General features: G+C 39.9%; 1 protein-coding gene across 4 annotated transcripts in view; it reads left to right on the top strand.

Moving 5' to 3' along the window:
• Nucleotides 1-15,415, top strand: part of RERE (arginine-glutamic acid dipeptide repeats) — a 419,003-nt gene that overhangs the window by 184,789 nt on the left and 218,799 nt on the right. For 3 of the 4 annotated variants that reach the window (XM_057531176.1, XM_057531184.1, XM_057531179.1), the window contains exons 3-4: nucleotides 5,036-5,106; nucleotides 14,025-14,150. In XM_057531176.1, coding sequence (XP_057387159.1) covers nucleotides 5,036-5,106; nucleotides 14,025-14,150 — 197 coding nt within the window. The remainder of the gene's footprint in view (nucleotides 1-5,035; nucleotides 5,107-14,024; nucleotides 14,151-15,415) is intronic. The other variant, XM_057531191.1, reaches the window with a different exon arrangement.

Genomic DNA, 15,415 nt, shown 5'->3' with positions numbered 1-15,415 from the left:
GAAAAACGCAAACAAACTTTTTGGCCAACCCAATTATTTCAAAGATTAATAGGCAGAAATACATTCACGGAGAAAGAAATTCTTTCCCGGGACAGAGCCCGTGGCTGAGCGTCGTCCACCGCTTGCTTGGTTGGTGGGCAGAGTCGGGGTCCACTGTGCTTGTGAGGAGGCTTTCAGGAAGGATGCTGACAGGCTCTTGGTATTTCAGGATGACAGACTGCCTGATGCTTCAGGCTGTGGTTTTTACCCTTGAAAGGACCCTGCTCTTGCTCTGTTTACATAAGGCTGCGGATTTGCTGAGGGCTGAAAAAGCAGAGAGGGCTTTCTTTGCCTCCAGAATTTGCCTTTGTGTTTTGGCTGACTTCCTTCTCTAGCATAGCAAATGCTCTGTTTGCAGATGGCACAAGAGATTCTTGGACACAAAGCTATGTTGAGGTTGTGAGAGACAGCCAGAATCGCCCTGTTCAATATCATTGCCCACATCGTGAACACAGGATTTGAGGTCACTTAATCATGTGATCCATTTCCAGGCAGAGGCTACATGTTAGGAAATAAATCTTAACCTAGACCCATGGTTTCATTTGCAGACACCCCTGGTAAAGAAAAAAATGTTATCCTGGGTTGTTTGGAATCATTGATATTGATGGTAGTAGCCTCACTCATTTTTTGTGGCCCATTTCGGGCTTGCTGATTTTAAGATTTAAAAAATATATATTTGCCTTGCAACAGCCGTTAGCTCAATCTGGTAAATATGCATTTTCATATGGGTAATTTTGAAAATGCGCATTATGCACTTAATGGGTCGCATCGGCTTTGCTCAGTTCTTTCAGAACTGCTAGCTTGCTTTCTTTTTTAAAGGCTCTTTTTCTTTTTTTTCAAAAAAAGGTATCTGCAGTACTTGTGTTGGCCATGGGGAATTTTCAGGTTGAGGATCAATATCCAACTGACTGAAACCAATTTTATAGCCAGCTTCAGACAATCCGTGCTCCCATAAGTTGCATGAAAAATTGTTGGCAAATCATTTTGGCTTTAAAAGATTGCTGGGCGTATATCCCAAGTGAGTTTTTTTTTTTTTTTAAATGATTTTTTAAAAAATTGGGGTATAGTTGCTTTATAGTGTTGTATTTGTTTCTGCTGTACAACAAAGTGAATCAGCTGTATGTATACATATGTCCTCTCCCTCTTGGACCTCCCTCCCCCCTCCCCTCATCCCCCCCATCTAGGTCACCACAGAGCACCGAGCTGAGCTCCCGGGTTCGGGCCAGCTCTCTGTTTGACACATGGTAGCGTATATATGTTAACCCTAATCTCCCCATTCGCCCCCGCCCCCGCGTCCTGTCCAGACATCCGTCCTCTATGTCTGCGTCTCTATTCCTGCCCTGCAGATAGGTTCACCTGTACCATTTTTCTGGATCCCACATATATGCGTTAATATACGTTATTTGTTTTTCTCTTTCTGACTTACTTCACTCTGTATGACAGACTCTAGGTCCATCCACGTCTCCACAAATGACCCAGTTTTGTTCCTTTTTATATTGACTTATGTTTTCATCATTCCCTTCCCAGATAAAACACTTTATTTTTGTGCTAACTGTAAACATCTGTGTAAAGTTATTTTCTTAAATAGCTGCTTAATTAATAAGACGAGGGAAATATTTCTGAGTTATATGGCCTTATTTAACCTTATTTTGAAAATCATTATGAGCAATAATAAGTAGACTTTTGTGTGTGTGTGAGACTTAAGTTCCAAATTGTTTTTAGGATGTACTCTCTTTTAGTTAGATCCCCCTATTTTTTATGGGAGGGTTAAAAAGAAAAGTTTGACTCTACAATAATTTTTCATGCTTTCATTTTTTAAAATGATTTAGAAAAATCAAATCAAAACAATGTATTTTCCCCTATTCCTATGGCATGTTTGACATGTGAAAAATTTTAATTCATGTCAAGAATTTTAATAACCTCTGATCTTGGTCATTGTGTGTTTTATGACCATATTTATGTAAAATAAACTCTAAGTGTTGTCACTTAATTTTGAAGATAATTTTGAAGATAAGTTCAGTCAGACCGTTTCACATGTGAGTTTCAAAATACTGATAGAGATCACTTGATGCAGTGACCTGCTTTACATATTACTAGCCTTGTACATTGGAATCTCATATCTGGATTTATAGCTTTGGATCAATTTGGGTTGCCACGATAACTTTTTAAACAGAAAGAGGTGACTTTTTATCTAGTAATAAGGCATTGATAGGTAAACGTGGTAATTCCATGTGTTAGGTTTGTGGATCTGCTCTCTCCCACTACCTTGTCCCTCACGGCAGCGCTCCTCAGGCCAGGGCTGCAGGGCGGCCTCCAGTGAGACCACGGAGAAGCGTTTCGGCAAAGGGATATCAGTAGTTGTCCTTGACATCCCAGCGTATTCCTTTCCTTTCTCCTCTAACAGATATACGTTCAGGTATATTTAGAGATAATCATTTTCCTGAATGTAAATTTGTAGTTGAGAAATGGAAGAATATAGATTCTCTCTCCTATTCTGGAAAGCTTTTTAATATATAAGTTAACAGCTACTTTATGTTTTTACTTTATGTAAGAGAGTTTATAGTAATAATGATTCTGTTGATTATGAAAAAAGATTATAAAGCTTTTCTTTGTGTAAAAAGAATAAAGTTATTCATAATCCTCACTATCTAACCATCTGTCATTGATTTCAGTTCTGTCTAGTCTTACCAACACCAGTGTCAGACATTAGTCCTTGGGGGGGGGTGAATGCAGAAATGAGTAAGTTTGGTTTCTTTGAGCTCAAAATTGATAGTGAAGTAGACAGTGCAGACCATCTGACTGCCAAATAACTGACCACACAGGGGATGTAAGTTGTCAACTTTATATAAAGGAAAGGAAATTTTACATCAAGGAGAGGAGATGTTGTTGTTTCTTTACAGAGGAGTCGTGAGAATTTACTGCCCCTGGAGGCAACTCATTATAAGGTTGCAGGTGCTTGTAAGAATAAAGGAATAAAGAAGGTTTGGTATGGATGGGGTACGGGAGTTGGTGTTTCTTTAAGGCAGTGCAGCCTAGGGGAGAGCGAGATGTAATGTGGGATCAGGCCATCGAATACAGCAAGTTTTTTTTGTCACGTGAGCTTTAAGAAAGTGGAGATGATTAGTTAGGAAGGGACCTATTAGTTTTGAAGTCAGTGAATAGTAGCTAGGTATGACAGTGTCACATTATGAGATACAGAAAATACTTCCTTCTGTAGGAGGTGATAGGAAGAAGAGGGCATATGGGCTGTGATTTGTGTTCAGGTGAGATGAGTAGACAGTGGATATCTAGAGATGTGAAATGCTGGTAGTGGGTACAACAAGGATTGGAACACAGAGATTAAGAACCTTGGGTTGTCCCCACACTGTGCAAGTCGGAACTACAGTTTTTATTTAGGGAATGCGTTTCTTCAGTTTTTACTTGAATAGCAAGTTAGGCTTAGGTAGAGAACTCTCTACCACAGTGGGAAGAGATCTCTTCTTTGTCCCTTAAGGTGATTAGCATGGTAAGTGGATGTTGCCTGAATGTTGAACAGAGTTTTTTTCCCAGCATCCTGAACTTTGGAACAAGATAGAAAGCTCAGTCAGCAGTTCATTCCTGAGCTGCTGATTTATATGGATTCAGAGATCGAATTGCTGTTGTTGAGCCTACATCTGAGTAGAGAAATCTGTTGGGAAATTCTGGATGCCTAAATGATTGGCTTTCAGATTTCTCCTTTTTCTGTAATGACTTTGGGCTACAAGAATCCTGATGTCTTTCAGGAAGTTTCTTGGAAGGAAGTGGCCTTTAGTCTTCTTCGTGTCTTTCTTCCTGTTCTGCCTCTTAGTGGGTCTGCTAGCCCCTGTGGTGGGACTAGAATTTCCACTGGATCGAGGGCTCCAAACCTCTGCTCCTTTGGTTTTTGCTGGGGAGGGTGGTGTTAACATGTGTGAAATGAAGAAGTAGAGGAACCTGCCTGTGTTCTCAAGTATCTGGAGTTATTCTAAGACTCGTTTGTTGTGAAGGGTCACGAGGAAGGATAAAACACATGGCATTTTAAACGTGGGCATTATGGTCACTCTCCCTAGAAAATTTGATTGACTGCAGATGCCTTTACTTCTGAGTAAATAATGCCTAGATTTTCCTGTCCTGAGCTTTATGGTGATCTTTGGTTGTAGTGTGGAGAGTTTTTACATTCCTTTATAGTCACTGCTTCCCTTAAAATCATTGCTTCTTTAAAAAAAAAAATGTGTCTTAACTGGTCATTTTAAAAAAAATAACCTTTAGACTCCAGCTGTTGAGAGCATCAAAAATAATTACCCAGCCACCGCCATGTCAAATGTAATTTAAGAAAGTGCTCTTCTTCCCTGAGGAAAATCTAATTTGGTTTACTTCATTCCATCTCTGATTGGCTGCTTTGGTTTTCTTTACTATTAGAAAATATGTTCAGGTTAAAATTTAATAGAAAGTTATCCGTAAGATACTAGATTGGTTTTCTTTTTCTTCATGTGGGTGAAAAGGTCGTTGTAATAGCATGTTCAAGCTAGTCTTCTTTACATATTTCACTTATTTCCTCACGAAATATTTATTAAAAATAAAGCAGCACTTGGCAAAGCTGTTTCTCTTTGTGAAGACGGGGAGCATCTATCTGAGTAAGATATTCAGGATTTTGTCTTGGTGTGTAACCTTGAGCAAGTAATTCCCTTTATCGAAGTTTCTCCATCTGACTATGGATAATCCCATGGGATTCCCACTCCCCCTTCTTCAGGGATGCTGGAAACAATAATTGAGGCTTTATCAAGTTATTTAAATTATCAGAAAGTGGTCAAAAAGAACCCAAGAGCTGTTTTCTTTTAGCTTAAAATTATTTGTCATTTAATATCACCTTTAAAAATTTATTTTCTATAAAAAGGCATGTGCTTTGTCATTTATTTATTTATGCAGTGGCTTTATGGGCCCTGTCTTTGATCCATTAAAGGTAAATGCCATTGTTTTAAATTTTCTTTTTCTTTTAAAGACTGTGTGTATATCGAGAGTCGGAGGCCAAACACACCGTATTTCATCTGTAGCATCCAAGACTTCAAACTGGTAAGCATCTTTTCATGTGCTGTTGATTCTACTCTGTACCTTCTCTTTTCCCAGTTCCACTGGCTGTCTCTTTTGATTGCTTCTCTGTCGTATTGACTTGGTAACCAGTTCACCTCTGAGTGCTGACTGCCTGGTGACTGCAGCACTCAAATAAGGCAGTAATCAGCTTTATAACACTAAGTGTAAACAAATGTTTCTGAAGTTTTTATTCATTTAGTAGCTGTGTTCCGACAACAATTTCAGAGATTCCCTTGAGCTCCTGTAGTAGTTCATTTTTTCTCAGCCATTGTGAAGAACCTGACGTAAAATAAATTTTGGATTTGATGATGAGTTGGGGGGAAAAAAGAGAATATAAATGGGCCAGAGATGATTATTTTCTGTGGCGATTGTAATTTACTTAGGTATTTTAAGCAAATATGGAGTGTATCTTGAACCTTTTCTGGGGTCTCCCGTGGTGGAAGTCGGGGAAGGAAGTTTGGCTTGGGGATGATATAGCTACAGTACTTTGTCATTAAAAACCTTTCACAGGTACCTAAGTGCCAATATTGCCCAGTATGAAATCTCTTGTTTTTAGACCACTGGGACCACTGGTTCTCACACTTGGGGCTTTGGATCCCCTGATATCCGTAGAGATTTTGCAGAGGTCTGTAAATAAGCATTCTCAGTCTTAAATAAATTAAATAAATATACTTCACACATGTCTGTACAACTGCTTTTCAAATGTATTAATATGCTGCTGTGATTTTTAAAATTAATTTATTTAATGACAGTACATAGTTAAGAATCACTTTATTATGTATTTTCCTCAAGCAGTTGTTATGTGAAGTGCTATCGAAGTAGTGTCATTTGGGGAATCTTTTGAAACATTTAGATGTTAAGAAAGGATCCTGTACAGTAAGTCGCCTACATACGAACGAGTTCTGTTCCGAGAGTGTGTTCCTAAGTCCAACAGAGTTAGCCTAGGTACCCAACTAACACAATTGGCTATATACCGCTGCTTTTACGCTTGCTTGCAGACATCCTGGGTTTGAAATAAAGATACTGTACTACTGTATACTGTACTGTACAGTAAAATACACAAAAGCACAACCACTTGTAGAGGATGCACGCACATGACAGTGTACGCCAGACACATGCACTAACTTACGTGATTGCACATGCGAATGCACGTTTGCATCTTTGAAAGGTCGCAACTTGAAGGTTCGTATGTAGGGGACTTTTTGTACTTGAAGGTTATGAACCACTGTGTACATTCTTAGGTCTGGAGAAATCCTAATTCTTTAGCTTTGTAGAGATATGTGTCAGTATCTGTGAAAGCCATTATTTCCGAAATGCTTTGTAACTTAATAATACTTGTGCTCTGACATACATTGTATGTGATATTTCAGCCTAAAGAAAAGTAATGTAGTCTGAACTCTGCATCTCCTTAGTTTTTTTTTAATGCATTTTAAATGACTCCAAATGTCCAATTAGTATATGCGATTGAGTTAGTTAAAAAGTTGCATGCCATTTATTTTTCTTTGTTCAAAAATTATCATGTAAGTAATAACATGCTTTTTGCTACTTTAAAAGAAAGTAAAGTGGGCCATTTACTGCTAAGATTTCTTTATTCTTGGTAGGCTGCTTTTACCTTCTAGTTTTACAAGGTGGCCTTGTGGTTTAATCTTGTAAAGCACGTGCTTTCTGCTCAGATTTTATGTCAACATGAGGTTTTACCATGTTTTAGAGGTCTTTGCTATTTATTATATGTTGCCTTCCAGAGATTTTTTTCCACAGTTGCTGCACTGACATCTGCAGCTGTGGGCGGTGGCCTTGTTTCCCGGAGAGTTTCCTGTTGCTAGTGGTGCTGCTGCTGCTCTTTCCCTGCTTATTGTCTTTGTGCGGGGTCTTTACCAGATGCAGTACCACTGCGCCATGGAAAAGATACAGCTGTGAAAGAAAACTGCAGAGATTTTCCTTTTACCTATTAGCGTCTGAGCCCCTTTTGTACAGTTTTTCCACGTTAGCAGGTGCCTTCGTGTTTGAATGGCGTCTCCTATGAAATGCTGATTACAATGTGATAGTTGCTGTTCGGGGCAGAGGTTCCTGCTGAGCTACAGTAATTGCTCAGGGTATTAACAGCAATAAAAGCTGAAACTTCTGTCATCAGGATTGGTCTAGTACAGCACATTAAAGCTGTCTGCAGAAACAGCATGGGAAGTGGGGTGCTATAGGTTTAGGTGCCTTTTTCTAAGTCACATATTGCTATGTCAGATGTTTTTGTTTGAGTTCTGTATTCAGCACGTATTCACAGTTTTTGTGTAAGAATAACAGGGATGATGAAGAAATATTTGCTCCTGGAAGGAATGTGTTTATTGTCTGGATACCCACTTTCTTTCCTTGTTTCTCAATACTACTTATAAAAAGATAACCTAATAGATAAGAATAATCATAGACGTATTTTCCTTCAGCTTAACCTATAAGGGGAAAAGATGAACAGAAGGAAATGTTCTTTGTTTCTTTGCAAGATTTCAAAAAGAAGAAATTGGAGTTGGTTTGCCCACAGCAAATACCATGCATGGCAAGTGGAACAGTGGAAAACAAAAACCCAATAGCTTTGACATGTTGTTGATTAATTATGTATTTTATCTTTTTATGGTTTGAGGTTTAACTGAGAGATGGATTTCTTTGTTTATACCATAAATTAGAATCAGTCCTTTTAGCATGGTGAGTTTGGAGAACAAGATGTGTTTGGGGACTGTCAGAGGCACTGGGTGAACGCCCTTTGTAGGGCAGGAAGCTGGGAGAAGCAGAGGGTTGGAGCAGCTGTGTAGAGAGAGAGAGAGAGAGCACGAGTGCTCTCCCTGAGTCCTGCCGTATTGGTGCTTCTTCCTGTTGGACTCTTAGATTATCCTTATTGTCTCTTCTGAGTAGAGGGCTCTTTTCTTGGGCCAGCTTGAGCAGATCTCTAGTAACCATAACTGAAAGAGCCTGCTATCACATCTGCATATGCTGTGCTCCCATAGCTTTTCTAGGTCACTGTGTTTGCTTTGAGGGTTTTGTTCCCGAATGAGTCACTGTCATCACGGAGCAGTATATCCCAGAGTGCAGTTAGGAGCGTTTTGGGTTATCACCAGTGCCTTCGACAGGCATTTGTTGAAAGCCTACTTTGTGTTCTTTGTTGAGCGCAGCACCATAAGGGGGACTGAAGAATCTTAAGATATAGTTCCTTCCCTCAGTGATCTTAGGTTGTGATTGGACAGACAGTGGCTGTGATGTTACTGGATGTCAGCCCTCTTTGGGGAACGCTGAATAGGACTGATGTGGAGGAAGCCATTCACGTAATGTCCTAAGAGAAAGATTCCTTACTTTTACTAAAAAACAGTAAGCTTCCATTTTTATAGAAGTCCAGGCCTTAGCATAATAGAATTAGTTTGCTATCTAGAAATAATCATGGATTCTGAGAATGCTTAACAAGGAGATTATTGAGATTAGTGGTTTCCATTCAGCATAACACCAAGGATCCTTGCTCCTTGTCTGGCTTTAATAGTGGTGCTTCGTACCTAATTCTTCATTCACAGATAAGTAGTTGAAGCCATTCCTCTAATACTCTGCATGGGAATTCTGTGTGGATTCCTAATGAGTTTCTATTGTTTGTTAAATAGAAAAAATATGTTTGTTTCCTTGAGTTATATAATTATCAATTCTTTAGCTGTTACATGAAATGAATTTTCAGGTCGGATAGGTAAATTATTACAAATATTATTTTGAGCAGATACCGTTGATTCATTTTTGCTACTGTTTGGCCTATTAAAATGTAATTGTCTTTAAAATTAAACCTGAGATTCCTTAGAGTTGGGGATATGTCTTTGGTGATGTTAGGCTATCTCCAGTTGACTTTTTAGGGCTCAGTGTGTTGTCACTGCCCTGCACCGATGCATGTGCTCTTGGGTCGTTTCTGTCCCCTAACAGCATACGTTCTTAGTGCTGACTTTGAACGTGGAGTAGTGAAGGGCGCCTGCCACTTGTTACCTTGGTGAAGGCACATCTCCATTGCTGCTGTGAGTGGGGGGCCGAGCTCGTTAAGGTGCAGCGCCGTGTACACCTCTTGTTTCACAGTCGAATGTGAGCAGCTGGGGGAGGAGCATTTGGAGTTTCCTTCCAGTTCCTGGTCTGTACCTGTAACCCTACGCAAAGGCTGGTCACCGCAGCGCAGCAGTCAGGGGCTTCAGCTTAGGTTCCACTTACCGTTGAAATTGCCCTCTCTCCACCAAATTGAGTTTCTCACAAGTGTATTAAAAGCGAGAAGCTGCTTTTCCTTCTTTGAAATGAAAACTTACTGAGAATAAGTAATCATATCTTCTCGGTTTTTTTTGTTAGAGACCTTTACATAGATAGTGCTGGGAGATAAGGGAGGTTTCGTTAACATGCACTCTTGTGTACATACGTGTGTGCACACAATGAGTTAATTATCATTTATGTATTATACACCACAGTTATTTAATCCCAGCTTGGTTGATGTGACCAGTCAGCACAGAATGTATGGTGTATGGGCATTCAGGAAATGGGCATCATTTTAATATTAGGTCAGCCTTGTATTGAAAACTTTTGGGGGTGGGGGGGAGGAAATCTGCATTAATTTGAACATGGCTAATTCAGAATTTTAGATGTGATTCTGGGACTGAGTTGGGGGATGGTAGAGTGCATGGGTTGGGAGCTGGACTTTGACATCAGCTGATCTGTTCCATCAGTTGCTATCTTCCATGACCTTGGGCAAGACACTAAACCCTCCTAACCTTGCTGTACTTACCTATGAAGTTGGGATGTAAGCACCTACCTTGCAGATGGGTTGTTTTTAGATTAAAAGATCAAGCCTACAAAGTGGACAGTGCAGTGCCTGGGCCATGGGATGATCGTGACGTTGACATTTAGTTGGCGCTCTAGGTTTAAGCTTTGTAAGGACAGATACCACCACGTCTGTTTTATTCATTGATGTATGCATTGCCCATATAAGATCCATACTAAATATTTACTGAATATTGAATGAAGTTACATTTCAGTGGAAAAAATTGACTGGATGACGTTTTCAAAAATCTTTAGTAGTAGTTTGATACAGTCCATGCATTAACTACAAATTAACCTTCCATTTATTAAACAGACCAAAGAGATCTGCTTCTTTACCTTTAGTTAGCCTGCAAATGTGTAGTATTTTATACATTTAAATAATAAAATTCTAAAAATACTTTAAACCTCAGTTTTAATTTTCTTCAGGAAGTTTATGTGAGTGTAGCCAAAGTCGTAACATTTTTTAGGCATTATTCTGTTTCGAATTTTCTACGTCACTGACTTTTAGCAAAGATAAATGAGGGCTTAGTCTATATGTAAACATCCAGAGAAGGCCAGCTGATATGAAAAATGCCATAGGATGTGATGATTTGTTTCTGTGTGAAACAGTAGTTGTTTCCTCTTGGTTTTTTATAGTCCCTCAAGTTAGGCCTGCAGAATTGAGTCTATTTGTAGTTTCTTTTTCTCTTTACCCTCTTTGTTCATTCCCTGTAAAAAGGTCAGTACCACTTGGTTACAGCTTTGTGACTTGAGTGTAGTGTTGGATAATGAAGTGAAGACTTTGAAGTTTGTTATCAAGTGTTTTCAGTTTATAGAGCGAGGAGTTACATCTTACTTAGATAGTGGAAAGTACAGCAGAGACAGTTCTTTAAAAGAGTTGTTCCTTTTTGTTAGTTTGATTGTTCTCACCTGTCAGCAGTGGGTGCATCCATGGGACGGTGCTCTTATACAGTGATTTCTAGGTCAAGAAAAAGTTGGAAAAAAGAAGGAAATTTTGCCATTTGCAACAACATGAATGGACTTGGAGGGTACTTTGCTAAGTGAAGTAAGTCAGACAGAGAAAGACAAGCACTGTATGATATCACTTTCGTATGGAATCTAAAAAATACAACAAACTAGTGACTATAATTAAAAAAAAACAGAATTACAGATATAGAGAACAAATTAGTGTATCAGTGGGGAGAGGGAAGAGGGGAGGGGCAAGATAGGGGTAGGGGATTAAGAGGTACCAACTCTTATGTGTAAAATAAGGTACAAGGATATATTGTACAACACGGAATATACCGAATATTCTATAATAACTGTAAATGGACTATAATCTTTAAAAACTGTGAATCACTATATTGTATACCCATATCTTATATAATATTGTACGTTGTATATACTGCAATTAAAAAAAAAGTTAAAAAAAAAGGGGAAAAGGTTTGAATTACTGATTTGGTGCTAGAGTATTCTTCTAAAGGCCACGCCTTCCCCTAGCCCCGCCTTCTTTGTTTAAAATAAAGGTCATGGTTGCTTAGTTGCTGTCGATAAGCATTGTGATAAACTATAATGGGGTATTGAGCTTCCTCCATGCTGTGTTTGGAGTAACCCACCAATAATACATATATGTGCAAGGATTAAATGTCCTTTTCATGTTGGAATTTGAAGTTTATAATTTTAAGAGTGGGATGCTATTGCTTAGCCCTGAGTTTGATGGGCATAGTCAGATGCCGCGTTGTTGGGTATCTGCTGTGCCTGCCTCCCACCTCCACCCCAATTATAGGACAATCATGTTGAAAGTTATTTTGAATCACCACAGCCTCTTCGCATGATACGAGTGTCAATTTATAAGTGGAAGGAAGTGGTGACACAAGTGAAAATCAAAGCAAGGCTTTGGGAATAAGTAATCTCAGAACATCTCATTGGTTCCATTTACTTAGCTTCTCAGTGGTCTTTTCACTCATGACTGACAGTCATTGTATGCCACGTGGTATTTAAAGTTTTAATGGTTCACGATTACTGTGAAGTTGGGTAATTCATTTTCTCCTAATTTATTTGGATTTTAGGACTCTAAGAAATCACTTAAAAAGTTTAATTATATTTACTTCCATAAACTATTTATCTAAAAATGTTATTTTAATAGTAAACCTGTTCTCTGTATGTAAAATTCTTTCAATGCAGGAAACTCTAGGTATTCTGATTTTTTAAAAAAGGAACTTAAGAAAGTTTGAGACAATCTGATACTTGCAGAGAGCTACTGTGCAAGAATACTGGTAAAATCTTGTCATTCCAACTCTATTTCTTAGAACTGGAAATTTGTAATTTGTGTATATGTGGTTGTTTGTGTTAAGGGCCAACTCAAAATTATAGAAGAAAAAATCCATTAGAAGAAACGAAAGAAAATTAGGGCAACTGAGATACTGTCAGCGTTTTCTGATTCATAAGTAAGAATAATGAAATGCTTTGAAATGATGTCTTTTTTTCATGTTTAAAATGTTTTAATAATTACTTGAACTTTTGCACATTAAGTAATGCCAATGTGCTTAGAAATGCTTCGCCAAGTGTCTTTCTGTTTAAAACCCTTGATTTGAATGAATAAGGATTTGAGTGGTCTGATTAACTCCTAGTGCAACAGATTAACCACAGGTTCATTTTTATTTGATGCTTATATTAAAAGATCTTGAGTATACTGTACATTCTAGTGCACAGTTGAATCTTTGATCAGAAATTTGCAGTGCTGGTATGGGGAGGTGGGAGGTGTGTGGTGGAGAAAGCTATGGCTACTAACACTTGCTGTCCATGCAGGTCATGTATATTTACTGTCCGTGGGGGCAGTGGGAGTGAGAGACTGGCCGCACAGAAAGCATATATCGTGTGGGAGCCCGGGATGCTCTAGAGGGTCATCTGTAGAGAAAGAAAAGATCAGAAAAGAAAAGCATCATGATAAAGACATGCCCAAGATTAGCTCTTTTTCTTGGGATTTGTCTTTTTTGTTTTCAAAGAGACATAAAAAAAAAGTAGTTGATGGAGCATATTAAAATCTTGGACCATAGGAAGCTGTTAGAGAGTGATTCTTAGCTTTTCGAAATGAATTATATGTATCAGGACTCCCTAAAAATGATTTAATATGAAAAGTTTGCTTATCTGTAATTTAAAAACCATCTTAAGAACAGAAATTCACATAAGTATTTGGATTTTATGGGGTTTTTAGTTCATTAAAAACAACATGAAATTGGATTGGTTAGGTTTTTGGAAATGTTACGTACTCCCTAGGGTTTTTGAAAAGGGACATATTCAGACGATCATCTGAAGTATCTTTTTTGATACTTATCAGGACTGTGCTGGCTTTCAGAAGTTGCTCTCTAATCTTTTGCTGGTTTTAAATGTTTCTTTAAAAAAAAAAAAAAGGCATATGGTACATACCAAACCGGTTTTGCCCCTAAAAGAAATAATGTCCTTCTTGAACTTTATGCTCCAGCCTGTTCGTTATATTTACCTTGTGAGTAAATTAAAGCTTGTTTGAATGGTGTCTTCTTTTTCCTCTGGTGTTAAGCCTTTGTATTTTACCTTATCTTTAGCTTTACAGAATTAAACTAGGACTTTGAGAAAATGGTAGGCTCTTTCTTTGAGGCCCCCTGCCCCCAGTACCTTGAGCATTTCCTTCTGAAGTACATGTCCTATGCCTCCGGCATCTCTCCTTAGAAACTCTTCTGAAAGCTCAGTTTGTCCACTGGTGGTTTATTTTATAGTCGTGTTTATCTGACACCATTGCATTTTTGTTTTTATTATAAGCAAAGCATGCCACTGTCACGGTGCTTTGACACTGTGTCACATCTTAACTTGGTTATTTTGAGGGGCACACACCATACCGCTTCATGACAGGCCCACACTGAGAGTGTGGAGCCGGAGGGCCGTCTGTTCACGCTGGAGAAAGGAAGCAGCTCTGACTGATGTGCGGAGTTTAACTTTAGTGGCAGAACAGATTCGCTGAGACTTCAGAGGCCACCTGCTAAAGGATTTGTGCAGCTGCCTGCTTGTGTGCTGAGTGCCCCTAGTAACCAGGGTATGAGAGGACATTGGGCCTGTTAACTTAAAACTTTTTTCTCTTTTAGGTCCACAACTCCCAGGCCTGTTGCAGATCTCCACCTCCTGCTTTGTGCGACCCCCCAGCATGCTCTCTGCCGGTGGCAGCACAGCCACCACAGCATCTTTCTGAAGCCGGGAGAGGGCCTGTAGGGGTAAGGAGAATCCCGTTTTTAAAAGCTATCAATATTTTATATCCCACAGGGTATAAAATAGGAATATCACCTCCCTCCCCAGAGCCCCTTTAAAAATGTGCTGTATCGTATGTGTTCTTAAAGGAGTAACAAGTACACGCACAGAGGAAGCAAAATACGGGACTTGCCTTACCCCTCTAGGACGGTTCCAGAAGTTAGGGGGCTTGGTGGTGGAGGGGATGTTGGCACCAGCAGAGAGCATGCTGGGCCGCTGCAAGGAGCAGGAGCTGGCAATCAGCAGCGAGTATGGATGTTGGCGACTGAAATGGGGGAAAAAGGGGGTAAGTCTGAGTCCGCGTGTGGAATACGCCTTTCCCCAGGATCACCGGGACTTGTGGCCCGTGAGTCTAAACTGTTTGGGGTGCTGCCCTCTCGGGTGACCTTCGGTAGAGTATCGCTCAGAGGTAGCTGGGCTTTTCTGCAGGGCCGGATACAGAATAAACGTTTTGAAAGGCTTGGGTTGGGGGGTAGATGGAGTGCTCTCGGCTGTACCCTGGCAAATCCTCTGTTACCTGGTGATGATGTGGGGCGTTACGTGAGGTGAAGCAGGATGCAGTGTCTTTAGCGCTTTGTCCCCTGGAGCACAGGGCCTGGTGTTAGTGATCCACGAGGGTTACTCTTGTGCCGTGTGCCTCACCTTTTCTGGAAGCTCGGTGTACACACCTCTCTTCATTTTCCGTCCTTCATGAGGATTTAATGCCAAAGTTTTCTGAAAGACAGGTGTTTATTGTTCTGATTGACCGCTGTTAGTCACTAAAGAAGGTTAAGACCTGTCTTTCCCTTGTTTTACCTAATCTGACCCTGGGGCTCAAACTCCTGCTTGATTAGGAAATAACACAAGAGAATAGCCGTCGCACATGCATGCACAGATCAAGATACTGGCAGTATATGTAATGACTTGTTCACTTGCCGTGTAGAATATTAGTATCTTGAGACTAGGAAAAGAGAGCGCTCCCGATGGCCTGGAGCAGCGCTTGGGAATGTTTCGGGAAGGTACCTCGGTATTGAGGAGCTGGGTGTGTTTCGGGTACACCAGTAACACGTGGGCAGGCGGAGTGGGGGAGCTCTCCAGGTGTACGTGTCAGCATGTCCCTGTGAGCAGCGTAGGCAGTGAGCCTGGTGAAGCTGGGAGTTGTGAGAAGACGCCGCAGGACGTCAAAGAAGAGCACAGGTTAGTGGGTCCTGGGAGGCAGAGGTGGGGATACAAAATGGGGCCGGATCATAGA

The sequence above is a fragment of the Balaenoptera acutorostrata genome, chromosome 1 (genome assembly GCF_949987535.1).
Source record: "Balaenoptera acutorostrata chromosome 1, mBalAcu1.1, whole genome shotgun sequence".
In the NCBI taxonomy this organism is placed as follows: Eukaryota; Metazoa; Chordata; class Mammalia; order Artiodactyla; family Balaenopteridae; genus Balaenoptera; species Balaenoptera acutorostrata.
This window is presented reverse-complemented; position numbering and strand designations above follow the sequence as displayed.